Source organism: Natator depressus, chromosome 17 (genome assembly GCF_965152275.1).
Source record: "Natator depressus isolate rNatDep1 chromosome 17, rNatDep2.hap1, whole genome shotgun sequence".
Taxonomy (NCBI): domain Eukaryota; kingdom Metazoa; phylum Chordata; order Testudines; family Cheloniidae; genus Natator; species Natator depressus.
Genome location: NC_134250.1, coordinates 2,331,776 through 2,358,277, shown reverse-complemented (window position 1 = coordinate 2,358,277; position 26,502 = coordinate 2,331,776). Strand labels below are relative to the sequence as shown.

The window sequence follows — 26,502 nt, the reverse complement described above, 5'->3', positions numbered from 1 at the left end:
CAACATGTAAACAGGAAATTGCAACAAGCCAAAAGGTAATAAATTGGTGTACGTAGTGTAGTAATGAAAACCCCGATCAATGGCATTTTGTGACTATGGCATCTTTCAAAATACCTCTGGCATTTCAGATTGATTGGCTGTAAGTCCAAGGTTTCTGAAGAACAGAGCAAAAGAACTATTTAGGGCTCCACGAATTATTCTGATGCTTAGCTAAGGTGAGATGTCACAGTATTAGCCATACAAGTGCTCTTTTATTATTTATGCTCTTCTTCCCAACCTCCTCCAAAGCATGACACCCCTGCCACCAGCACAGCCAGGGGAGTGCAAAGATGCTAAGCTGGATTTTAAACATTTCCAGCCCTCCCCCTGCACACACATCTACCAGTGTGGTGCCCAGGAAGCCGACCTATGCCCTTGGAGAAAGCTCACCTCATAGTGCAATAGAGAGTTTGCACTTGGGTGGCAAGGGTCTGTGTTGATCCCTGTCATCTCAGCAAGCAAAGCCTTTCCTCTTGCCCCTCTACCTCACCTACAGTTCCTTTAATTCCTCTCTTCCTGAGGCTACACCTAGAAATGTGGCCAATTTCATGATAAACAATGGGCAGAAAACACAGCTGCTTCTCTGCCAGATAGTGACTTATTTTCAGCCCACCTGGTCTGCTCAGGTGGCTGGTAAGAAAGGTTTGGACATTAGAGAAGGTTTGAACTCTTCCCACCACTCTGTAGGGAGCGGGGGGTTAAAGCAGTCTGAGCCCTTGTGCAGCTTCAATGCCATAACCGACAGCCAACTTCTCTGACTAGTTGCATATATGTCTTAGATCCCCTACCCAGGCCCCCCCAAAACATAAAAATTAAAAAAACAAACCCTGCAGCCAAATACTATGACATCCCAGTTAGTAGACACAAAACAGAGTGCTTTACAAAATGAATACAATACTCCATGGTCACCCAGCATCGCGCTGCAGTCCCACACTGAGGAGGCTGCTGGGATGTATCTGTAGGCAGCTTCTGTTGGCAGACAGCTCTGGTGGAATTGCCACCCGCAGTTCCTGTTTAAGTTATGTATAAGACATGTGTGAACCATTGGATATTTGTGAAGTAACACTTGTGCTCCTGCTCATGCCCTGCTCCGTCCGTCCCCCAGAAGCAGTCCGCCTCAGAGCCTGGGGGCTATTGCGGACCCCTATAGCACTACCTCGAGGTACCCCTTGCATGGGCCCTGAGGGGTGACCCCATGGCTGGGGTCCACCTTGCATTGGATGGCCCCAAGCTTGTGGTGGGCCACCCATGGGATGACCCCAGTGAGGTCCCGCACCCCCAGTAGGATTGTGGGACCAGCCAGAAGCTCCCGGGTAGCTGTGGCTGAACGCCTCGGGGGAGAGATTAGACAGAACCATGTTACTGAAACCTAGCCTCATGCTTTCTGAATCAAAGGCTTCAATCTCGCGGGCTTGACGCTCCAGCAGGCTTCGTATCCGTTCGGTGCGCTCATTCTGCAACGCCAGCATCTCCTCCTCAATCTGAGGGAAGGAAAGAGAAAAGGGAGTCTGTAGGAGCAGCACACCGTTAGAGACACAGCAAGGGCAACCAGGTTCATTGCAAGGCTGAGTTTACATATCCATGGCCTTGCTGTTCAGCCAAAGACTAGATCAGCTAGAGGGGCCAGAGGCATACTCTCCATTATGAATGCAAAACAACAATCCGGGGTTTCTCGGACACGTGGACCTGGGCGCCGAAAAGTGAGAGGGGCTGGACAGCAGGGATGGAACCCAGGTGTGAGGAGCTCCACCATCCTATTTCCTGGTGTTTCACACATTACATCGGGGCTTCTGGGATTCAAATCCAAACCTATGTCTTCACGAGCTCAGATTTCAAATCTAAGATGCAGCAGCAAAATCTACCGCTCACCCCCTGACCTAGGGACAAGGTGCTTCAAGCAGAACGACTGCATGGTCGTCAGTCACCTACCAATCCAACATCAACTGGTCTGAACTGTTGTCAGCTGAACCTAGTGACAACAACTCTTCTCCAGAATGGCAACTTACTAACAGACCTGTCTGCTTTCCCCTTCAGAGCCAGTCTTCCAATTGGTTTTGGCTTATGTTCATCACTTTGACCTTACTCCTTTCCTAAATTGGTTTCTAATGTCTCATTACCCTGCTGCTCTCTCTTACATGTGATCAACGGGGCTTCTTCCCGCTTCAAAAACAAAACAGTAATGTAGGTGGAGATATCTGCATTCTGGGCAGATTATTAGCTGGATGATTTGCAAATGACCAACGGAGTTGGGAGCATCTCCAGCTCTTGATACGACACAGTCTCTCTTCAGTAAGAACATTGCAAATCACTTTTTAATGGCCCTTGTGCAAGGCATGGACATCAGCCATTTAGGCACAGGGAATATGGTGCACAAGCCTCCTGATGGCCCCCGGCGCAAGGGTGAATTTTGGCCTGCGATTTATTATCTCCTCTTGTGGAAATTCTTGGGGTTAAACACTCAGACCCAAGAATTGCTCCATTATTTCTCCATGCCACGGAGGAGTCATTATTGGGCTTGGTCACAAAGAATGAAGGGAAGGGGGAAAAAAGAAACGGACTCTGCTTGAACTTTGTTTGCATGCCGACATCTCCACTCCTTTCAGCAACAACACTCCCACACGAGAGACTCTCTCTCACCCCAGAGGGGCCCCAGGACTCTCAAGTGCTGGAGATTAACACTCGTTTGCTTGTAAGCATTCTCAGGGCATTTAATCAGGGAATATGTACAGTAGTTTAATCTAGAATTCAGGAAACAATCTGCTCCAGCATGAGTCATCACCTCCACCATTTGGGGTTTGAGATGCTGCCTTCCCTCACTTGCTGATTTCTTGCGGCTTTGAGAAGCAGTGCGGGCCCTGATGAGGTAAAGGATCTAGCTCCCTGTTTAAGGCTTAGGCCAGGTAAAAGCTAGGCAGGCGGCCAGCTCACTCTGCCTAAAAGCCACGGAGTGGCTGGCTGACAGCATATGCCAGGGAAGCACATCTTTTTATAGGAAATTTTTCAGTCCAAAAATTTTAGACCAGTTCTAATCACTAAAGCACCATAAGCATCTATAAGGCCACACTGTCCTTTACACCACCATGGCAATGTAAAGGAGCCTTGATTTACGCCTCTACCAGCTGCTCTAGGCACCCAAACCGACCTGCCTGCACTACCGGGGAGGGGCACATGACTGCTCTTGTGGCTTCCCTTTGCTTTCCTACCAGAAGTCATTTTTCTGTGGGGAAGCAAAGAAATCTGGAGGGGGCATGAATTCTGCACACGTGCAGTGATGCAGAATTCCCCAAGAAGTAACCTTCAGTGTTGGAAACCCAAGCATCACCAACAGGAGAGAACTGACCGGGTTAGTTTCACTGTCCAAGCTAAGAGGGGAACAAGGAAGAAAAAAAAGCCAGATGTGATGTATTCGGGGTCTGTTTCTTATTAACACAAAAAGGGGCTTTACAATAAGTAAGAATCAGGCTCTATTATCCCCCCCCCCCGGCCCATTTTTAAGAGGCTAATAATCTCTTGAATTTAGACAGCAGCATCCATCTGGAAAAGTGCAAAGAGCTTTACAGCTTTACAGACATTAATGAATTAAGGCCCATCCTCCCTGTGAACTAGGTAAGAAATCACCCCTGTTTTATAAGTGAGGAAAACAAAGGCACACCGCAGGGAAGTGGCAGTGCAAAGTAGCAGAGCTGGGAAGAGAACCTAGGTGTCCTGACAAACAAGTCTTGTATTTCAGCCACAAAAACAACACAGGAAGAGGTTGTTTCTTTAAAATTATTGTTGTTAGTTATGTCTTTTTAACACATGGGGGCAAAGCTGCTACAAAGAATATTCAGAGAAGACTGCCACAATGTAATCTTAACTCATTTGCCTGTACCTGGATGGTGAAGCTCACATGGCTGGCTGCTCAATCCCTTAGATATACAACTGCCACGGCTGAGCAGTACCAGCTGACTCAGGCTCAAGGAGCCTGAGCTAAGGGGCTATTCACCTGTAGTGTAGATGTTCAGACTCAGGTTCTAGGACTCTGTGAGGTGGGAGGGTCCCAGAGCTCAGGCTGCAGCCCAAGCACAAACGCTGTTTGTGAAGAACGACCCTGTTTTGTGAAACACGGATATTCAGGATCCTTAATAAATCTATTTACTCACAATTGTTTGCATTTGTGCTTAGCAAGGCTTCCCAGACCCTGCCCAAACTATTACAATCAATGCAAAGTCTATTTCTATTTCAGAAGTAACATTGCCTTAAATACAACATAACAGATACGCGTAACACTGCAGGTGACGCCATGGTGAAGGTTGAAAGTTAAAAAACAGAACTTAGATACAATTCAATTGCACATGTGGACTCGAAGCATATCATACATCTAGATCTTTAGAATGTACACTCCATGTGTACAGGGCAAAGCTCACTACTGACACACCAGGAAACTTACACCATTGGAAAAATGCCAACTGAGGAGGCTGGCTATGTATATGCCTTTGCCTTCATCCAAGCCACATACACTGCTCAATTCCTAGAGCGATGGTCACCATCATACAATAAATAGCGCTCTGCTGGGAAGGGGCCAAAGCCCTATGTACTTTGCTAGAGACAACCAATAAAAATACAGAGGCATTTTAAAATCGACACTTGTCTCCAGTCCTAAGTCAAAGCTTCAGTTAGCCTGCATGTGGACACATTGTATCACATCATTGTGCATCAAAAGAGTCAAGACAGCCCACAACAACTGAAAGGACAACCCTTTGAGAAACAGCACATTCCTATTTATTCCACATGGGTCCCCATTTTTTTCCTAGGTGGTCACTAATCAGCAGTAACTCCAACCAGGCAGCCCAAGGAATGCAGCCTCATTGTTAGCTCAAGCTTTGCACTTCTCTGCTAGCTGTTAATTATATGCATTGTGCATGTCTGTGGTATACAGGCTCTTGCTGTTTGAACCACTTAATTTCGTTGCTACAACCCTACTTTAAAGGTGGTAAGTGACTGAACACATCACTGTAAAGAGGCACATTAGTTAAAAAAAAATACTGCAGGATCTCTTGGCCCTGAGAACAGTTCTGACAACAGAAGCCAAAGCAAAAGGATGCCAAGATCTTATCTTTCTCTTCCCTGAACGGAGCTTTGCTAAACGTCCTCTCATTGTAATTGAGGCCAAAAGCCAATTCACAGGGATCTTCCACTCAAGTAGGCTTTGGATCAGGCCCATAACGAATAATTTGCATTGAATTCATTTTTGGCTAACCTGTCCTCCTTTAAATCACTGGCCTAATTTCAGCCTCTAATGTAACTTGATGCCAGACTTTCTCTTGGTTATGCGCAATGCAACATCAGAACACATCCGAATTGCACCCACAAAACCGAGTGACTAGCAACAGACTATTACACACATGCTTCCAAAAGATACATCTCAGACTGCGCCACCAGGTAGCAATAGTTACAATACAAATATTTATTCGAAAGCAGGTTCCAAGAGTACTGCTGTGTTGTAAACTGTTAGTTTTTCAAACTGACATTTTAATGGGAATAAAATAAATGTAACACTGCAGTTTAGAGGCATATATTACACCAGAAAGTCCTACATAGTAACTTAGTTTTCACAGACGTAGCCACTTGTGAAGATTCAGTAACCTGCAAAAGGGCCATGGGTAAGCAGAAGACACAGCTTTCTTAGACTAGTTTTCCCACTGCCCATTAGATGAGCAGCATAATTCAGATGAGTGGTCTTTGCTGGCTGAACATACATTGGTTACTCTGAGAGAAGCAAGCAAGTATAACATACTTCTATGCCACAAATGTATTAACTGTCAGTCAGCATCAAAGTTACGATGTCTGACAACCCATAGGGGTAAGTCAACAGGGGAAATTCTACAGGACGAAGGCCAGGAGGATATTTCTCTTTGCTGTGACATGCTTAGTATGCGGCCACGATACACAGTTTCACAACCCAGATTTGGTGTAGCACAGGGAGGCATGCTTGGTATGGGTAAGCAATTCTATACCAAGCTCTGGAGCTCAGTGGATTCTCTGTTTTTGTGTCTGGCTGCTCCAGCTTGTAATGGGATTAGGGTCAGACCTCTGGACTTTTTAACTATGATTTGACTATCATGTTTCTTCTCAATGGCTGTCTAACTTTAATCAAAGTCATTTTACGGAGGTATCACAGCTGGGTCTTCATAGACTTTTAATGGAGTGAAGCTGCATACAACAAACATTTCTGTTCAGGGTAGCCCCCATCACAAATCTGTGCTGGTGCACTCTACCCTTTCTACTTGAAGTTCACTATTCCTGATACCAGAGAAACTTATAGAAACTCTCCTTTGCTGTGTTACATCTTCCCTCTCCTGAACGTGGAGAGAGAATCTACTGCCCAGGGACAATGGAGAGAACACTGCTTTTCCCCTTCTACCTGAAGACTCACCATCACAGCAGCCTTCCCTCCATCAGTTAGAACTTGATGGAGCCCTGCAGTCCAGCCAGGAGGAGGAGGAGGTCATGGAGTTCGATACAAATGGCTCCCCTTTCACCACCCAAGGTCCAGGCACACTGCACCTCAGCCCTACTATGTGCCACAGCACTGTCACCCTGGGCAGACCAAGACCCCATTCTCCCTATCGTTATCAGTGATGGGACAAGAGGAACTCCTCCAGTGACTAGTATGATGCCATTTTGCCTCCCAGGTGAGAGAACCCAGGGAAGGGTCAAAACCAGTATTGTAGCATTGTCCCGTTAACATTAGCTTTTCATAGTCAAACTCTTGGAACATGGCCAATGCTGACTGCTGCTCCCAAGGCCCCTCAGCTGCCCTTACCTTCTGCTCCAGGAGGGCCCTGCGAAGGGACACCCTCTGTTCCAGTTCACGCAACTCCCGATCATGCTGGGCCTCAGCTTGCATTTTGATTTTACTCTGATACGCATTCAGCAGCTCCAATTCTTGCTGCAGCTGCATCTTCAAAACCTGGCACTCCGCTTCCTGCGCCTCATCCAAACGCAGCTGTGAGGAGGAAGACAATAGAGATGTTTCACGGGGGGACAGCCACTCATGACACACTGTACGGGGGAAAACGTTTGTTTTCTTAGCAATACAATTGCCTTCTATTGTATCCACTTTCAGTGAACAGGGAACACACAGTGACAAACTCTGGGGGCAGTAAGATGGCAATGCTGCCGCAAGCTGCACTACAGCGTGGTCTCTGAACAGCTCTGGCCCCCTACAGGGAGAGCTGAAGGCTGGCTAAATGGCACTAACATCTACAGCTCTCGCTTGTGGGAAGCTTAGAAAAAGAAAAGTTCTCCTGTGTTGCATACAAGTGGCTGAATGGAATGCCAGATTTACTGAACGTTTGCACAGAATCCTAGTTCAAGACGGGAAAGGGCTCCTAGCACATCCCCCTGCCAATGCAGAACAGTAACTAGCAGCACAGCTTAACAGCCTCAAGCCAGTTACACAACCATGAGCTTTAACTCTCACCATGCCTACACTGCGGCCGCGTTACCCAGCATGGGAGTGCCATTCTTGAGTGCAGAGCAGAGAGGGCAGGAAAAGCTGCACGAGCCCAGATTCACAACAGCTCCCTTGCAAATCTGCTCTTAAAGCAGTGGGCAGCTTCTTGCTTTCCTTCCTGCTCCCCAGTACTCCCCAACACAGGAAGCAATGTCCAGGGCTGCAGGCTCAGGTAGCAACTTACTTGTCCAAACTTCTATTCTCCGCTCCCACAGACTCAGCCCCAGCAGGTAGACACATCGGGCCCAGCCTATGGAGCCATCAACATATCCTTCCCAAAAGCAAACAGCATAAGCTTCTGATAGGGTTGGAAGGAGAGGAGAGGGTGAGCAAAGGCAAATAAAGAGAAAAATAAATTCAAGAGGAGGATGAACAGGAAAAGGAGATACAGGGGCCACTGTGCTGGGACCTAGAGCAAGCAGTTATGATCAGCTAGGAGCGCACCATCTGCTGATCCGTCTCAAAGGGGTCTCCAAACGAGGACGGTTAGGAGCCACTGCACTAAGGATATGAAAAGAAAATTCTAATGCAGTTACAGCAGGGACCCGAAGTATTATGCATATAGTGAATAGTCATTAGTTAAAATGGCATTTACAAAGCTTTCAACGTTAGTGTCAATATCATTTCAGGTTTATATCTAGAAGTGTTTAACCGACTAAAAGGCCAGGTTGAAGTAGCATATTGGTGCTCCATAAGAAGCAGCTGAATTAAAAGATGCAGGCTTGGTGCAAATGCAGCCCTCAGATTAAAAGGAAACACTTACTATGCACCTCTGTCATGGTAACTCAGGACTGACTGAAGTGGGTAGTGAGTATTTCCTCTGGATTTGAAGGCTGCTTCTGCAGGATTTGAAGGACTAAGTCTGGGATCTGAATCTGGGTGCTGCATGTGTGGCAAAGGAAGAAAACAACCCTGCTGTCAGGGTGACCACAGGTCAAAATGCAAACTGATATGTTGGGCTGAGCATATGTATACTAGGTCTCAGAGGCACTCACAGCTTGTGTTGAGAGCATTTCATTGATGCTGTGATCATACTGTTCAGCTAGGATGGCAAGTTTCCGGGTCTGCTCTTCCTTGAGCCGTTTCAGGACAGCTTTGTGTTCACTCTTTGGTGTGGTCTCCAGCAGGTGGTTTCTCAGTGCTTTGTACTGTCTGGTTTGGATCTTGCATGTGTCCTGAAACTGCTTCTTTATTTGTAGTTCTTTAGACTAGAGAGAAGGAGGAAAAAACCCAGCATATGTCAAAGATGGAAGCAATATATTCAGTGATATTTCATTCCATATTCAAGGGTAGGAGTTCACAAATCCCACAAATGTATATGAATATAAAAAGTGTGAAGAGTAAAGTGATGAGCACACAAGAGACAGAGATCATGCTGCTGCAGCTGCTTTGCCACTTTGCTAGTTACATTTTGTTGGTGTGCAAAACAATTAGAATACAGATGACACTTTTCTACCAAAGCTCCAGACTACATTCAGCTGTCACTACACAAAGGGACCCATTTGCCACTGGACTGGATTCAGTCCTTGGTGTTGCTTTTCAAGAAGACTTCTTGCGTGATAGGAGTAATAGCTTTTAGCCGTTAAAGCCTTACTTACACATGGCTGTGCCTGGATTTATTGCTGTGAAAAACGCAAACTAGCAATATTTTGTGTACAGAGAGATCATTTTTTATTTAGGATTCAATGAAGGAAATTTGTATTTTAACCTCTGATGCTAGGACCTTACTTTCATAAGGGTTTGCAGTAAAGCATTATCTTACCAAGGAAAATTTTGACCAGTACTGGTTTGGTGACACTACTTGGTTAGTAGGGGACCCAAATTTTATATCTGGAAGAGGGAGTCATCATATGTAGTAGTATCCTGCCTAATCTAACAAAAACTTAAATATACAAGTCCCTCCCCCACCCCCTTCGAGGCACCTGCTGGAGACCTGAGGTCATTCCTATGCTCTCCTTTTGCACCCAAAGCTCTGTGCGTTGTCAAGAAGTGTCAGTTAGCACTTAAAACAAAAGATTAGGAGTCATTAGATAGGGTTAAGTACCTGGATTTGCTTCTGACTTGCTGTGTAAGTTTGGGTAAATTAATTCTCTCTGTGTTTCAGTGTTCGCATCTGGTTCATCCTTACCTTCCTCACAAGGGACCTGTACAGTGCTTTGAGATCCTGAGCTGGGAGATGCTATACAATTATTACTATGGTTACCACCCTTCCACCTGAGCACTGGATGGGATTCTCTTTAGCCAAACAAGGAGCAGCCTCTGAGATGTCACAGCTAAGCTACACGTGGCATTCACTTCAAGGAAGGAAGATTAAACCTAGAAACGCTCCCAGCCCCTGCCAGACTGGAGAAGAGCAGAAAGACTGGGAACAAAATCAGAGGTTTCAGCAGTGGCAACACAGAGCACTGACTCTGAGCTACACGGTCAGTCCCTCCATGGTCTGATGTTTAAAGGTGCTGTAGCAGTACAGTAGCAGGGGGTGGGAATGGATTTCTGCCCCATTCCATGGAGAAGCCCTGGCACCTGGACAGGGAAGACAGCTGCTTCTACGAGCACCTCCCGACTGTCAGCCACTCTACTAAGCAGTGCTGGAGTTGGTTCAGCTGCCTTAGAGGCAGGTAAAGCACAGCATTTGTGGCTACCTAGAAGGGCCCTGTGGGAGCATAAAATAGCTCGGGCCCTGTTCTATATTTCCTTAATACCTCACTGCCTAAAGGGTTCTCACAACAAAATTTTTGGTGGCCTCAGAGTGCGGCCACCAATTCTTGCTGGTGGCTGCTCTGACAATTTTTCCTAAAACACTTAATTAACTTCAGGAAAAACAAATAAATATGCACAGATCCATGTCCATAATTTATTTAGGAAGAGGTTTTTTGCAGACTCAATAAAAATCATGTACAATTGTTTCTATTCTTTACTGGATCTACACAGAATAGAAACACAAATAAGGTGCCCCCCCCCCTTTTTTCAGACTTGCTAGCTAGTGAGTCTGCTTCTGTGAAAAGTAATATTTGTATGTTTGTTAATATCACTTTTCACAGCATTCTTACTCAGCCCTGGCAAGTCAGGGCACAAATTAAGCCCTGGATGGGGAAGTGAGCAGGGAGACAGCAGGGGTCAGGGATGATGGAGGGATGAGGCAGCAGCAGGAGCCAGGGGTGATGCCGGGGGTGGGGGAGGAAGTGGGAGGGGCAGTGAGCCATGGGTCAGCACCTCTGCTGGGGTCCAGAGCCACAGCCCCAAACCCCAAGACCATAGCCTGCTGCCCACCACCCAGGGCTGAAGCCCAAGCCTCACCGCCCCCAGCAAGGTGGGGAACTCATTGGCCGCCTGCTCCTCTGGCATTTGTGGCTCCGGAGAGGGCAGGACCCAACCTCTGCTGGTGGCCCTGGGGAAGGGGCCACTGCTTGCAACCCCCCCCCCCCTTGAAGTTACTGCCTAGGAGGCCCTAATCACAAGAAAAGCCTCTGGTGGCCGCATGTGAGAAACACTGGCCTGGTTTCCAAAGAACACCCTGATTCCCTGGTGCAGAATGCCTGCATGCACTCTTTCTATTCCGCTGACACACGTATCACAGAGGGGAAGACGGGACTTTTACTCTTTCTAAATTAACCAAAAGCCATTTCCCTGCACGAAAGCCCTTCTGGCTGCTCTCCCTACCCCTGCCCTGCAGGGAAGTGCTTGTAGGCCATGCATTTCTATCGACGACGTGGTCACAGCCAGGGAGTCGCAATTCATTTCTCCTCACTTTCTGTGAAGTTTCTCTTGGACACCAGACTTTATTTATAACTTTCCAATGCAAAGGCTTTAACAACAGGAAACAGAGACAAGGGTAAGGTTTCCAGTCAGGTTTATGACTGGATCATGTTGGCCTTGCATTGTGAGTTACCAGAAAGAGGGTAACAAGTAAGACACTCAGAATAATTATAACAGAGAACTTTTCATTGAAGGATTACTTCTAGTTACCATTCCTTCAGGAGCAGCCAATGACTACAGACAGACATCTGATTGTGAAAACCTTACTGCCAGTATAAAAGGAGTCAGTAAGCAACAAAGGAGAGCCCTGTAACTTGGGCCCTTTAATAAAGGAAAACGTCGCTGAAGAGAGAATCTAGATCACAACGGCAGCCAATAAAACATGTGCATGCACTGTTCAGAAGTGAGGGAAAGTGTTAATTCTAGTGAACAGTTCCAATAAAGCAAGTATTGGACTTCAAGCAGTATTGTTATTCCAATGGTCTTCACTATTAGTGTTCTGTGTACACAGATTCAGTGCTGGCAAAAGGTGCTGGACTGACACTCCGGACTCTGAAGTCCTTCATCAATCACAAAGCAGGTAGAGCACACGCAGCAGTGTAAGCTTCCCACACTCCCTGCCAGCATGCTTGAGCCTGCCCTGTGGGGATGACCTGTAAGGGAGTTCAGTCTCCATGACCCAGTCAGGTCCCTTGACTTCTCTGCTGTAACTGCTAACCAGGGGCCAATTTCAGGGAGGGAATGAATATGGACACATTGTCTGCTCGTGCTGTACCATATCCCCTTGGGGAGCCACAATTCATTGTTAGCTTCAGAAGGATCAACCTAATGCAGCTGCTTCAGTTTTATTCAGCTCATAATGCAGGACTGCTTCTTTGTGAAGTCATCAGCTATTTCCGCGCTATACCCTTGGAGATTCGGAACACACTGATCAGATGGTCCCCTGTGGTCAGCAGTCAGGTTTTAACTATTGAATATTAGGAGATTGATAAATCATTTCTTTTCACTGCAGAAGTACTATTTCCAAGATGGTTATTTTCCAGACAATTTCTGTCAAGAAAACAACCTACAGTTGGTGTGAACTGAGTCAGATGGGCAAATCACGACTCCCAGAGACCTAGAGCAACAAAGGAACCCCATGCTCCGTAAGGCACACGGCATATTCTGCTCTGGGCACAGCTGAAATCCTGGGTGGAGTGAAGGGGTCTCCCTCTGCACAGGACCAGGCAGCGATGTGAAGGGACTTATATCCCATTCGCTAAGCACCTCCCATGAGACAACGGGACTTGTATGGATGAAGAGATGGGCTTATAAAGTAAATACTAACAGCCTCCACGACAGACGCACGACAGTTCTGCTCAGACACCAGCGTAAGCACAGGACAGAACGTGAGGCGGGTTATCATTAAATTCTTTTCCCCTCTGATGTTGCATTGGTTAATATTTTTTATTTGCATTTGCTTGTCCACCGACACTACTAAGGGGAGCACATCCATAGCCTGTTAGCTGGAGAGCTTGTTCATATTTTATTTCCATGTGCAGCAGCAAAATTAGGCTTTCAGAATCATTCCTTCATGATAGAAGGGTGGATTATTTTGGGTGGGGGTAGGGACCGGGGGAGGGAGGGGGGCCTGCAAGGATAAAAATATTTAAAATCCAACTTCTAATAGAATTTAACCCTTTTAAAAGGGAAGCCGAATTGCAGCTGCTGAGCAGCATCTTTTTAAAGAAGTGAGGGATGGTGTAGTAGGGGTCTGCCTGCAACACAAGTACAACCCAGTGATGGGATCCAGTTACTGCCAATACATATGGGGTCACGGGGACCTTAGCCACGTCCCATTATTTATGTAGCTCAGCATATATGCATAGCCCCATATAGAACAAAAGCAGACAGGACCAGAGCCTCAGCTGCTATAAAGTGGTGCTGCTCAAATGAAATCAAACTATGCCAATGCACACCTGTTAAGGATCTGGCCCAGAGTGCCCGTCTTGAAAATTTTACAATCTTAATTACGGGAAGAACAATAGATGATTATGGGAAACAATGGGGCGGTGGGTGGGGAAGGATGAAAGTTAAGATAGCAAGATCATCTGGTTGCTTGGGTAAGTAATGCAGGCATTGTGAAGAGCTGCTTTTTTAATAGAATAAAGACATGTACTATGTGGTTATAGGTTTCAGAGTAGCAGCCATGTTAGTCTGTATCCGCAAAAAGAAAAGGAGGACTTGTGGCACCTTAGAGACGAACAAATTTATTTGAGCATAAGCTTTCGTGAGCTACCGCTCACTTCATCGGATGCATTCAGTGGAAAATACAGTGAATGCATCCGATGAAGTGAGCTGTAGCTCACGAAAGCTTATGCTCAAATAAATTTGTTCGTCTCTAAGGTGCCACACGAGTCGTCCTTTTCCTTATGTAGTTATAAACCTCCTTGAATAACTGAGCTTCATGAAAGACCTTAAAGAAGGAGAGGCTGGCGGTGTGGTGCAAAGGGCTTTAGCCCAGCTACAGAACATGGTTAAAGACCTTAAGGACTCCCATACACCACAAACTGGAACCATGCTGGTGTTTGACACTGACATAGTTGTAACTGTTGGGTAGACCAGCCCTGCACTGCACTGTGCCTGGGAGCACAAAACATGGCCTGTTTACTCCCCCTCCCCATCTCGACCACGCTCCAATATTACGCAATACCTTCAGACTCTTAGGCTGCTGTCGAACTTCCATGACATGCTTACGCCTTAGCTCACGCTCTCGTCGCTTGTTGTATTCCAGCTGGTTTGTGAGCTCAGTTTGGTGCTGAAGCCTGATCAGCTCGCAACGCATCTTCTGGATGGTATTGAGATGGCGGAACTCCAGTTCTTGCATAGACTCATGCTGTCGCAGCAACATGGCGTGCTCCAGATCCTTCTGCGTCTGCCTTTTATTTAACTCCTGAGCCACAGAGCGAGAATTAATTGCTATGAGTTATTTGTGTACCTAACTTAATTGGGATCATGTTCACTGCAGTGCATTTCAATGGTTCTACCAAAGCACACCCAAAGCAATTTAGATGGTACACCAGGGTTTTTCTGCAACTTACTTTTGGTAGGTATCAGGTATAAAATATTAGGAAAGGTGGTCAAAAAATAAATCACTTCACATTGCTTCTTTCTGTCATGGCTGCTAAACAATTTCAATTTACCACAGTTAAGTCTAAGCTTCTGTCACAGATATCTTTAGTAAAAGTCATGGACAGGTCACGGGCAATAAAGAAAAATGTATGGAAGCCCGAAACCTGTCCATGACTTTTACTAAAAACATCCTGACAAAATGGGGAGTTGCGGGGTCCCTACACCGCCTGCAGTAGCTGGGCAGGCCCCGGCTTGGAGTTTGGGGGCCCCACCGCCCACGGGGGCTCAGAGCTCCAGGATCCCCCGCCGCCTTCGGCTGGGAGCCCCACCACTCACGGTGGTTTGGAGCTTGGGGGGACCCCCGTGGCCCACGGCAGCAGAGAGCTGTGGGGTATCCCCGCCACCCACTGCAGCTCAAAGTTCCCAGCTGCCACAGGCTGAAGTCATGAAGGTCTCTGGAAGTCATGGAATCCATGATTTCTGCGACCTCCATGACAAAATCGTAGCATTAACCACAGTAGAAGCTTTCTAAAGAGGTCTTTAATGCCGTCCACTATTATCCATTTGCTTTTGTTTACACTTCCCTACATAATGTATAGCAGTGAGACTTTGATAATGAATGATCCATTAAACTGGCATGTTGGTTTTCACCACAATGTGCCCATTTAAACTGGTCTATTACAAAAGTCACCCTAGATCAGGCAACACCACATCCTGTACCAAGCACAGGGTTTTGGCTACACAGTAGGTGTCCTATATGGTGTATCTGGGACTAACATGGTTCATGGGTTTTTACTCCTCCCCTGCTCTCTCACCTCCCGAACTAAATCCTGTTCCAGGTTATGGCGCCCGAGAAGCATTCGTCTCTTAAAGCGACGGCACTCCAGCTCCAAATACTGTCTCTGGCGCCGCAGCAAGTTGGCCTCCTCCTCTGCCTGGAAATGCTGAATGTTCTCCTTCTGTTTGGAGAGCCACTCCTGCTTCTCCTTCTTTGGAGTGCTCTGGTTTTCATTCAGCTCCTGACAAGACCAGGATAATTAATTTCAGAATAATCATGTTAAGTTGTTTGACACTGAACAACTGTGCTGATCTGCATAATCAACTACACTTCGGTTAGGCTGTGTTACTTCGTCCTCTTGTGCCCAGATATTGCAGAACTCTCAGCAAAGTGTATGATATTGCATATCTATGGCGATTCCAGGGGACAAGTTGAATTTTGGCTGCTTTAACTGTACATTTTCTTGAGTCTGGCAGTTGAATTTTGGCTGCTTTAACTGTACATTTTCTTGGGTCTGTCATTTTAAGTTAACTTCAAAACATTGGTTTGCCTTTGAGTTTCCTTTAGACAAGTGTAAAAGGATACAAAAGCTTGAGAATAATATATTCTACCACTGATGATGTAATGCTACTTGTATTCCTGTCAATTCCAATTTATGAGGCACTTCTATTGGCCTCTCCAGAGGGAAAAAACCTTTCCATCTCATTCCAACGTCCAATGCAATGGTTTAAGCTTTATACATACATACAAGTATATGACCTAGCCACTGACATATCACAGCTGGGATGACAATGGGACCAGGACAAATTCATCCGGTGTCATTTACCAATATTGTTTATATAGGCCCTGATCTTGCAAAGCACTTAAGAACATGCTTAAGTGCTTTGGGGCCATTACATAGAGATATTTATAATACATTTAAGTCCCAAGGCAGGACTCAGTTATCAAGGATCCATAATTTACAAAGAAACAGTATAAGGCAGTAAATAGGAGAGATGATTGGCCATGTTTTCAAACTTGGATGCTAAATTTGAGACACCCTTCAATTCAAAAACAACTTTGACAAAGTCAGGAATTAGTCTGTTTACACAAGCTCTCCCTATAATTTGAGAAGTAATACATACTAGATGGACCAGTACTGTTATTAGACTAGTCCCCACATATAAAAGAGTTAATACCACACAGAATGCCACTGTATTTTATCAAGGAGAGTCAACACATCATAGGGCATTGTCCTTTAAACACTATCTATTGTATGACCAGAGAAAGATTCCAACCCATCACAGCTTTACAGGTCTCTCAGACCTACTACTTCCCAGGCTTCTCCCTCCCAGGGAATATCTATGTTGCGGGTTATTTGTTTCTGGATTTGTTAACTGCTAGTTCCAAAGTTGAATCACAGGAGTTAATAGTTTAGAATTAAATGGCTCTTTCAAAAACTCTATGGTGGTTTGATGTCAGTCAGTCTGTAAAAGGAACCAGGAAGTCTGCACCTATAGTTCCCTATGGAGCTGAAGAAGATCACGATTTTCAAAATAATACAGTGGTTATTTACCCTAAATAGCTTCTCCCACTCCTTTTACCATATTATAGAAGTTATTCTTTAGCAAAACTTCAAGAGTTCACCTTCACTGCTCTACATTCCTGCTTATCCAATAGAGGTATCGATAACCCAGTGATGAAAAATTTCACTAATTACAATAGTGAATGGTCTTCTATTTACAAGAGATGCCGCTACAAGATATATTCCATAGTATGCTGCTTTACATCTTAACAGTGAGAACTCTCTTTCCCAAACTACTCTCTCACTCCCTAGCATTCTTAAGTTTGTAAGCACCTTGGAGGGCGCTAAACTGGGAAACAGTATTAAACAATGGACAAACCTGCATTTCAGTAGACAACTATGTGGATGCCAGCATAAAAACACACACTTTGTTTTAAGATCAATGACAAACATTACAAGTGACGTCTTCAGTAAGTGTCTGACTGGAATCACAATACAGAATTTGCCATGATCAGATTAAAATTACTTTGCAACATATTGGCATCTCTTGATTCTAGGAGTTCAGTGTATTAGTACAATTTATCATACAAATACAATCGTATTAGTACAATTAGTACTTTATTGTTCTCGTAACAGATGGGTTACCTCTTTGAGCTGTTCTTTACGGAGCTTGTATTCTCTCTTCTGGGACTCCAGGAAGCTGTTCAGTTCTTTCTTTTGCTGGGCCTGAATATGTTGTTGAAATTTCTTTTCTTCATTGGCCATCACTTTAGCCTATACCAGAAGACAAAACCCACTGAATTTCTGTGACTCAAACAGTTTAACAGATCTCCACTTCCATTTCAGACCCCATGCGAATTGCTATTGCTTTGCATCTTTAACATATACTCACCACGCCTTTCAAAGAGAATCAAGACTGTGCAAAAATCTGCTCTCTCTCATTTCTCAGTTTCCCCCCATGAATGCACCCATTGACAGTCTTTACTCAGTGCTTTATCACTTAGACCTAAGCTCTAGCTTACTTTTAAACTAGTAATGAAGTCGACTCCCCTATGACAGGGAAAGCCGTAGAGAGACACTCAGGGTAGAATGACACTGTTTAAAAAAAAGAAAAAAAAGCTGCAGCAGTGAGTCTCAGAGCCCAGGTCTGCAGACTTGGTCTCGCGCTAGGACATTAAAAGGAGTACGCAGACATTCTTGCTTTGGCTGGAGCTTGGGCTCTGCAAGCCGGCAAAGGGAGTGGGTCTCAGATCCCGAGGAGGAATGTCTACACTGCTATTTTTAGTGCCATAGCGCAAGCCTGAGTCTGTAGACTTAGGCTCTGAGATTTGCTGCCCTGGCTTTTGTTATTTTTGCAGTGTAGACATACCCTCAGACACTAGGATGATGAGCATGGTATAAAGATCGATATAGACTGGAATAGTTCCACCCAGTGACCAACGATAAGAACACCTAAAGAATTGTCACCAACCATCTTCGTTGGTGGCACTAGTCCATCATGATTTGTTAACAAAACAGTATATTCATACACAAATAAAAGTATGAACATTCTAAGCACAACTGACACACTTCTGTGTAGGATCATTTTATCTGAATTAGAACTCCCAACAGGAGTCATACAAGGCAAGAGTGCTATTTTACTACTAAGATTTCTGGTCATTTCTGAAGAATGCACTTAATTCACTTTTAAAACATACACAAAATCAAGACGACAAAGGATACAGGACAACAAAAAGGAAAATCCTTACTGTAATTCTTTCTGGGCTCAGTATGCTAACATTTAGTACAATGCACTGTGATGCAGGACATACCTTTCCTCTAGTTACATAAACCCCTTAGTGTAAGGAGGTGATGTATTAGCCTTTTTCTAATTATCAATTTGCTTGGCTCCTGAAAACAGACACGTAAGAGACTACAATGTCATCTCTTCTTCAGTGAGGAGAAGTGGACAATTCAATGTAATTAACAAACATAGACCAGTCTCTAAATCTTAATCTCCTACCTCCTTCTCCATGGCTGCTTGGTGTTTTTTAATTAGCTTTTCCATCTCTGCAGCAAAGTTATTGCGCTGCGTTTCAAGATCTTTGTCCAACCTGAGGCGATGCTCATCCATCTCTGCCTTCAGTTTGTTCTCCAGTGCCATCAGCTGTTTCTGGTGCTGCCGTCTCATGCGTTTATAGCCAGACATCTGTTCTCGGAGCTCAGAGTCTTGTTCATGTTCCTGCATTTGCCTTGTCACCTAGTAAGACAACCATAGCAGGATAAAAAGTTAATGCATCTTAATCTGTTTTTCAGCATTCTTCGATTTACACAATAAAAGGATTCAATAATGATGTGTAACTTTGTTGGAAAGAAGAGCACTCGTTTCAGGGGCAGACAGCTAAAAACCGATTTGACTAAGAGAGAGAGCCTTCTCTTTCTACTGTAACACACAAAAGGATCAAATAGGTCCCTACTGGGCTTCTTTTAGTTGTTAACAATGCCTATAAATGAGTGAGAGAGTGAGAGCGCATTGCCATCTTTATTTTGTATTTTAACGAAACACTGTTTTCAAGTGGGTTTCTACTGAGGAAAAAACTTCACAGAGGTGAAGGGTAGCACCCTGTACTAGCAACAACTTAAAGCGTGACTTTGCTTTCTTTCTTAGCTTAGAGCAGTATTTCTGCAATAGCTGTAATCTCAGCTAAATACAGTTTAACATAACATATTCTCATAAGTCTAGAAGCATTTAGCACAGAGGCCACTATGTGTCTCATTTCAAGGCCTAAACTTTTATAAATGTGACCCCATTTTATATGGTGCTATTCACCTCTCCAACACCAGAGGCACAGAAGATGAGACCTCAAATGCATTCAACATTAATGTTTATGTTGGAAAATCACGCGTCCAGTTATAGAGGGGTTAAAAGTTCTCTGCATTTCACTAGTAAAAATTAAGGAAAGTCACCAATTTGTATTGTGAAAAATGCTGGCTAGTGACCATTTTACAGATACACTTTTTATTTTGCAAGATCTAGAACAGTGTTTCTCAAATGTAGCCACCAGGGGGTTTTCCTGCAGCTACAATAGCCTCCTGGGCAGAAATGCAGGAGGGGGCAAAGCAGCGCCCAGGGGCTGGGGGAAGCCTTCAGCCCCCTCCCCCATCTTCAGCCGTGGGACTCCAGGGATGGGCTTCAGCAACTCCAGGCTTCAGGACACCCCTCCCCCCACTCCACCAGCTCCAGTCGTGGGGCACTGGGCTTCAGCAGGGCCAGCCTTACCAGGCACCATGGTCAAGAGCCTGGGGTGCAAGGCTGCAGAAGGGAGCTCATGGCAATGGGGGGAGGAGGGGAAGGAAAAGGTGGAGCTCAGGGGGACAATGAGTAGTCTGGGGGAGGCAGTGGGGGCCATGGGGATCTGTGGGAGACCGGGGGAAGCAGCAGGGTTAGAGATGATGGGGGGCCAGGGGAGGCAGCAGGGGCCAGGTACACTAAAATACAATTGTACATTATTTTTATTATAGAATCTGCAAAAAAACCTACATATATAAATTACAATGATTTGAACATGTGTATGTGCATATTTATTTGTTTTTCCTAAAGTTAATTAAGTATTTTAAGAAAATTTGTCAGAGTGGCCACCAGCAAGAGTTGGTGGTGCCACACTGAAGCCACTAAAAGTTTTGTTGTGAAACCCCCTGATCTATGGCATGGCTTCACAGCAATGCAATAATGGAAACACCATACTGGACTGCCAATCTTATTTCTGTATTAAGGAGAACTGGTTCAGCTGACTAACCTATACGTGCATACAGTGTACACATAGAGAAACTAGGGTGTAAAATTTAGATGGAAATACTTGCTTTTGTGGCATGAAACTATAAGCCATTTGATGCTGCAGATTCCCTATGTACTACTAGGCATTGTTTTTGAAAATAAATAAGCTGGGGGTTATATTTATGTTAGTAAGGTAGCTCTAACTATTTTTGTGATAACATTTTTGAGTGTATGATGACACTTCACATTCTGATGAAATCCTAAAAGCTGCAAGTAACATTACAGCTAAACCTCCAAATTCACCATGCTTATACAATTTAAGCAACAGAAAAAACTAAACCTACCAGTGATGCTGTGCGTATAGTTGCAAAGTGCTCTCGATTGCGGTAATGTGACTTGTGGCGAGATACTTGGGGTGGAGACTGTGGTTCTGATGTCCTTGTTCTAGAATCAGACTCTTCTCTGTAATTTTCTTCCTCCTTAACAGTGGGAGAAATATTAACAGTAGAGTGAATAAGGAGAATCCATTTTACTCAGATTGTCATGCTTCAAAGACAACCTTAAGAAAATAGAAGCAAAAGTGCATCAGATGCACTAGTCCTGAAAGGCAACTGCTGACAATAAGCCAGCTGAAAATATAGTATAGAAAACAGAACCCTTGGCCCTGGAACTTAGGATGCTGAAATTTCATTTCACATTGTTATGGCTAAGAGAAAAGCGACTTGCTCACCAGTGAGAGTGGAAAAAATAATAAAGGGAAACAAATTATTGAGATGTTCAACAGGCTACTTCCAACCAGCACACTACATAGCAGATAATATCTTAACCCAGCCAGCCGGACAAGCTCCTTCTTCACAATCATGCCAGATAATGAGGTTAATTTAACTAACTGTAGAAACACTCAAAGAAAAACAAACGTTTGATTTGCCATGTCATATTCTATACGTTTATGTTTTGAATCTATGATTCATCATCAGGCAATTGGTAATTAACTATGTTATATGCTAATCAACTGCCTGAGGAAAGGCATATATCCTTGTTCTAGATCTTATTAAAGAAAAAATTACAGCCACTCCCACCATTAACTATGAAAACATATGAGTCTGAAAAGTGTATCATGACCCCTGTGTAGTAAGAGCAGCATGGTTCAAAAAAGAGACTCTGTTGCTGATCCTTCATCATTCCAAGGTAAGCAAGGGAAGTGGTTTCACAGCATGCCATGCTCAGAATGCTGCAATTCTTTTCCTGTGTAACTTGGTTCATTAATTAAAAATTCAGTCAAGTAATGGGAAGCAGGGTGGTTCAGGAACAGTTCTCTGCCACTGTTGTGGGTCTAGTATTTGAGAATCCACTAATGAGGAAGTAAAAAGGAGGAAGAACACTTACAGCTTTTGCCCTGTAAAACAGCACTCGATAAGCCCAGGGCATTCACTAAATAAACCAATTCCCAATGGGCAATCCCAAACTGGTTTTGAAACAATTTAACTGAACACAAAATTGCCATGCAGCTAATTTAAAAAAACAGGCTTTTTAAAAAGTTTTACGTCAGCCTTCTGACGAGGACTTCTTTTGAATGCACATTAATCCTTTGGTACAACATTTTAAAATCTGCATTACTATGTTGCGAGATAGGAAGCAATGATTTATGCCTCTTCTAATACCATACCAAAACCTGCACACATTACACCATTCATACCAAGTGAAATCACAGCCTCATTCAAGCTGGTCTGGCTAGAAAGCTAGCACTCACAGGCTTTACATGGATGACAGAGCTATTTGACATCACGGTGTGGTCCCCTTCCATCATGTCGAGCTCACTCTTGTCATCAGAGGCATCTGGAAGACTGTTAACACTACTGCTTTGGCTACTGGCACTGATGGACATACTGGGAATGGACTGATTACTTCCAACACTGTTCACTGTTCCTGTCCTGCCAACGCCATGGTCTTGCTCCTAAGGGGAGGAAAAATAGTTGGTTACCATCTTTAAAATAAAACAGTCCATCGCAACTGTAAAGTTATCAATCTTGCCAAACAATATATTATTGAGATGCCTTTATACCAGCATCCACCTGCCAAGTCACTGCAGCTGCCCACTCTTCAGACATGTGCTACTAAATGTTTCTCCTGCAGGAATGGTGGGGATAGAAGAGATCTGCTGCAAGATTAACCTGGCTGCTATCAGATTCTTTTCAGAAGGGAGCACGCTAGGAAGTTAAACTCGACAGTGAATCAGCAATACTGTGTCCCCAGTAACTGTTTTGACAGCAGTATTATCTTCCCCTAAGAGCAATGCCAGCACTTTTACAATTTACTCATGTCCCCTTTGCAGAAGGAGAGAACTGGGCTTTGGCTCTGGTCTGTGGTTTTACCATGTGCTCCAGAATCTAGGCTTTAATTTTTTATTTATTTTTGAAGTGTGTGTTTCTACCCTTTATGGTTAGGTGAAAAAACCTTCAAAACATGAACCAGATGTAACTGATGCAATAACGACTGCCAGTGGCCTTGCTTAGGTTGCGATTAGCCCTTATTTCAGGGACCAGTGAAGGTGCACCAGCACAAACCCCTCAAGAAGGCAAGGAATGCCAGGATTTGCACCCTGGTTTCAAGTATAGGTGCAAGTCCTGGCTTTCCTTTCCTATATTAGGAGTTTGCCCTGTTGTGGCTGGCTAGAATCAAGGGTGGACAAGGCCAGAGGCTGCAGCCAACCTGCAGCAATAACTCTGAGTGACAGGAACAGCCTCCATTCATCTTAATGAGTTTATTCTAAATCCTAATGATCATCATTAATATCCCCACGTTGAGAGATCCATCGTCTCTCTTAGCTCTTCTTACCTCCTCCTCTTCCTGTGCTTCTACTGCAGGCCCATTGTGTGCCTCCTGGAAAAGGAGTTTCTTCATTTTGCGATACTGCAGATTGTCCAGTTCTCTCACTGCATCCTTTGTTCTCTGGATCAGGTCTATTAACACTGTTTCAGGCCGCTCCCGAAGAACAAACATGTGCTGCAGAACACACACAGACAGGTGACTAATATTTCAGATCCCCAGTGCACATACTTTGCCGGAAACTACCTTCATGAATTTTGGTCGTGTTTCTTCCTCCTCCCTAAATAGGTAGAAGAAGAAGGTAGCCTACAGCCATACTAGCTCAGGTTGGGGTCTTATCAGATTTCAGAACCTAGATGAGTTGAGCCTGGTCTGTACTTTGATGAAAGACATCCATGGACTATAGAGATGTTGCAGGAAAGTAGGGTCTGCAACTCAGTTCAGTGGAACTCTTCCTTCAGAGACCTTGCCTAGACTAAGAAAAAGGATGTTTGATTTTAAACAGCACTTAAACCCTGTCTTTTCTGAGTGGTAACACCTTTAAAACACATTAGCTGGTCAGTCAATCACAACCAGCTATCATGTTTACTAAAAGTGTTAAGCTCTGTCTCTCCTGGTTGCTAAGTGGCATTTAAGATCTTAACTAACTTTTATTTTTTTAAACAGCCTTTTTCTTATTCTAGACAAATGAGTAACTTATCTAAAACTCAGCATATGGCTCTTTTGGATGAGACATAAAACAGAGGTTTTGAACATTTATGGTTCCCTCTCACTTTCAGTTCTGTAACTGCTGTGCTGCTCAGATTATTAGAAAGACTTACAATCACAGAACTGGAAGAGACCTCGAGAGGCCATCTAGTCCAGTCCCCTGCCCTCAAGGCAGGACTAAGTATTATCTAGGCCAGTGGTCTCCAAACTTTGGATCGCACACCCTCAGGGCCAGCTCTAGGGAAGGAGGAAAAAAAAAAAAAAAAAAGAGCTGCCGCCGGCCTGCCGCCCAAGGCGGAGCGGGGGACAGCCGAGCTGCCGCCGGCGTGCCGTCGAAGAATCAGAGGTCCTCCTGCCACGCACCCCCAGGGATGGTCTTGCGCACTCCACTTTGGAAACCACTGATCTAGACCATCCCTGACACGTGGCTGTCCAACCTGCTCTTAGAAATCCTCAGTGATATAACAAGACTCTCAAATGAATCTAAATTCGCTCTTTTATTATACCCTGGAGGGAGGAAGGATCAAATGGTGTCTAGGACCCTTAAACAGGGCACACCACCAGGTACAAGTACCTGTCCCCGCCCCCAATCTCTCACTTGCTGCATTGCACTGCACTGATGGTTGCATTTTGCCAGAAGGTGAATGGAAACTGATCTGTGTGTGTTTGAAGGTGTTTTACCAGCCTTCCGGACGAACTGTGCTCCATAGATATGAGTCAGCATTAACAATACTAGCAGTTTCATTCTGTTATTTTGGAAAGCAGTACTGCAATTTCCAACATTTGTCACATTTCCTACATGTCCCTATTAACTGGCATACAGCTGTTTGCTACTTAGATAGGGAAGGAACATATTCATAAAATTCACCAACGTTTATTTTTCAACACAATTTTCTTTAATTAAAAAGTGTATTGCTGGAAATAAAACTGAAGTTTAGAATTCTGACATGGCTCGCTACACTCCCATTAAGCCCATCAGTGGAGAATTATGTTTACTTTTTGAATGGAAAATCCTAGCAAATGTAAAGAAAGGAAAAGCCTCATGACCACTTAAGCATTAAAACGTACAAAAAGGTGACCATCTAAACCTGCGCTCTCAGCAGTCATGTGCTGCCAGTGCAAGAACTTGGAACATAAGTATTGAATAGAAAGCACCGTTACAGTAAAGGATGAAAAATCAATGCCATCGCTTTTACAAGGAGAATGAAAAATTAACCAAAACAAATGCCACTTGATACCGTCAAGGGAGTCCACAGAAGTCACATTTGTGTAAGGTCATCTTAATACCTACTAGTACATTCCCAAAATAAGTATATTCACGTAGGCATGCATCAGCTCGTTGCAACCATTTAAAGACACTTACTGTGTTTCACCACTAGAGAAAAGGAGATTAAATATATACAGCACATGGGAGAGGGGAGAAGGAGAAGAAGCCAGGCAATATAACAGGATGAACTCTGCAAACAAGTGACATGCATCAGTGTCAAGAAAAGAAATATGTGGCAGAAAAATCCACTTGATCATACTGGAGGGTACATTTCAAATCTATGTATAAAGCACATAAGTGCTGGAATAGTGTAAAAGACTGCAGGGTGTATATAGCACAGGATGAGGAGAAGTAAAGAAAGATATTTTGCTAACCAATGCACGTTAACTCTGTCAGGATTAAGCATAGCAACCAAAGGGCACACAAAGATTTGATGGTCAGCCTATGGCACTTGCTGAATATTCCATTAGTAACTATGAAGATACGGCTGGATCACTGAATCATCTAGCTAGCTGCTTCAGACACTGAGTAGTAAAGTTAGAAATGCTTACAAAAAAGAGTGCAGTCCACAAAGCTGGTTAGTTCTTTAGCTTAAGGATATTAGGGATAACAGACAAAGCATTGTTTAACCTTGGTCTAGAAGAGCAGCAGGTGAGAAAGAAAAAGAGCTGTAGAGCATTATACTTCATACAATCCTTTCTTTCTAATACCATCCGAAGGAAAAAAAAAAAAGACAGGACAAGAAAGCCAACCTTCAGAAGCTCCTCTGATGTAGGCCTGTCTTGAGGAATTTTCTGGAGGCAAGAATCTACGAAGTTTCGAAAATAATCAGACCTATTACAAGAGAGAAAAAAATGTTAACTGAGTTAACTGCTGACTTCTTCATTTTAAACACCTCATTAAGGAACCATCTGTAGCAAAATCAACCCCTCCACTCCTCCCCTCCAAAAAACAACCCCTCAACACTTCAACCAACATATCTAAGTCAAGCCAGACTCTATGTCTCCTCTGTAGATCCTTTAACCTCAACTGCCAAACTGGCTCAGAGTAAGAATGCAAGAATATTGCGCAATTCAAGAGGAAAGGAAATGTTGTACCAGTTATCTAAAGGCCTACATGACTCTGAATGCCATCATTAATGGTGTAAAAACACTGTTTCATTTTGATGGGACAAATTTAACTATCAGATTCAACTATCACACAGGCCTTGTGCCTGCCCTCTGCCCAGGTGAGTTTAACCCCCAGCACACTGCATTAGCAC

The 26,502-nt window shown here is 44.2% G+C and overlaps 1 protein-coding gene across 1 annotated transcript in view; it reads right to left on the bottom strand.

Moving 5' to 3' along the window:
- The window catches only part of TAOK1 (TAO kinase 1), a 107,119-nt gene that overhangs the window by 8,561 nt on the left and 72,056 nt on the right, over positions 1-26,502 (bottom strand). Inside the window, exons 10-20 of the mRNA XM_074974721.1 lie at positions 25,994-26,075; positions 23,276-23,443; positions 22,191-22,394; positions 20,785-20,919; positions 18,689-18,925; positions 17,332-17,460; positions 15,220-15,423; positions 13,986-14,225; positions 8,533-8,745; positions 6,845-7,027; positions 933-1,520 (exon numbers count right to left, since the gene is read on the bottom strand). Of these exons, the coding sequence (XP_074830822.1) occupies positions 1,059-1,520; positions 6,845-7,027; positions 8,533-8,745; positions 13,986-14,225; positions 15,220-15,423; positions 17,332-17,460; positions 18,689-18,925; positions 20,785-20,919; positions 22,191-22,394; positions 23,276-23,443; positions 25,994-26,075 (2,257 nt within the window). The 3' untranslated portion in view covers positions 933-1,058. The remainder of the gene's footprint in view (positions 1-932; positions 1,521-6,844; positions 7,028-8,532; positions 8,746-13,985; positions 14,226-15,219; positions 15,424-17,331; positions 17,461-18,688; positions 18,926-20,784; positions 20,920-22,190; positions 22,395-23,275; positions 23,444-25,993; positions 26,076-26,502) is intronic.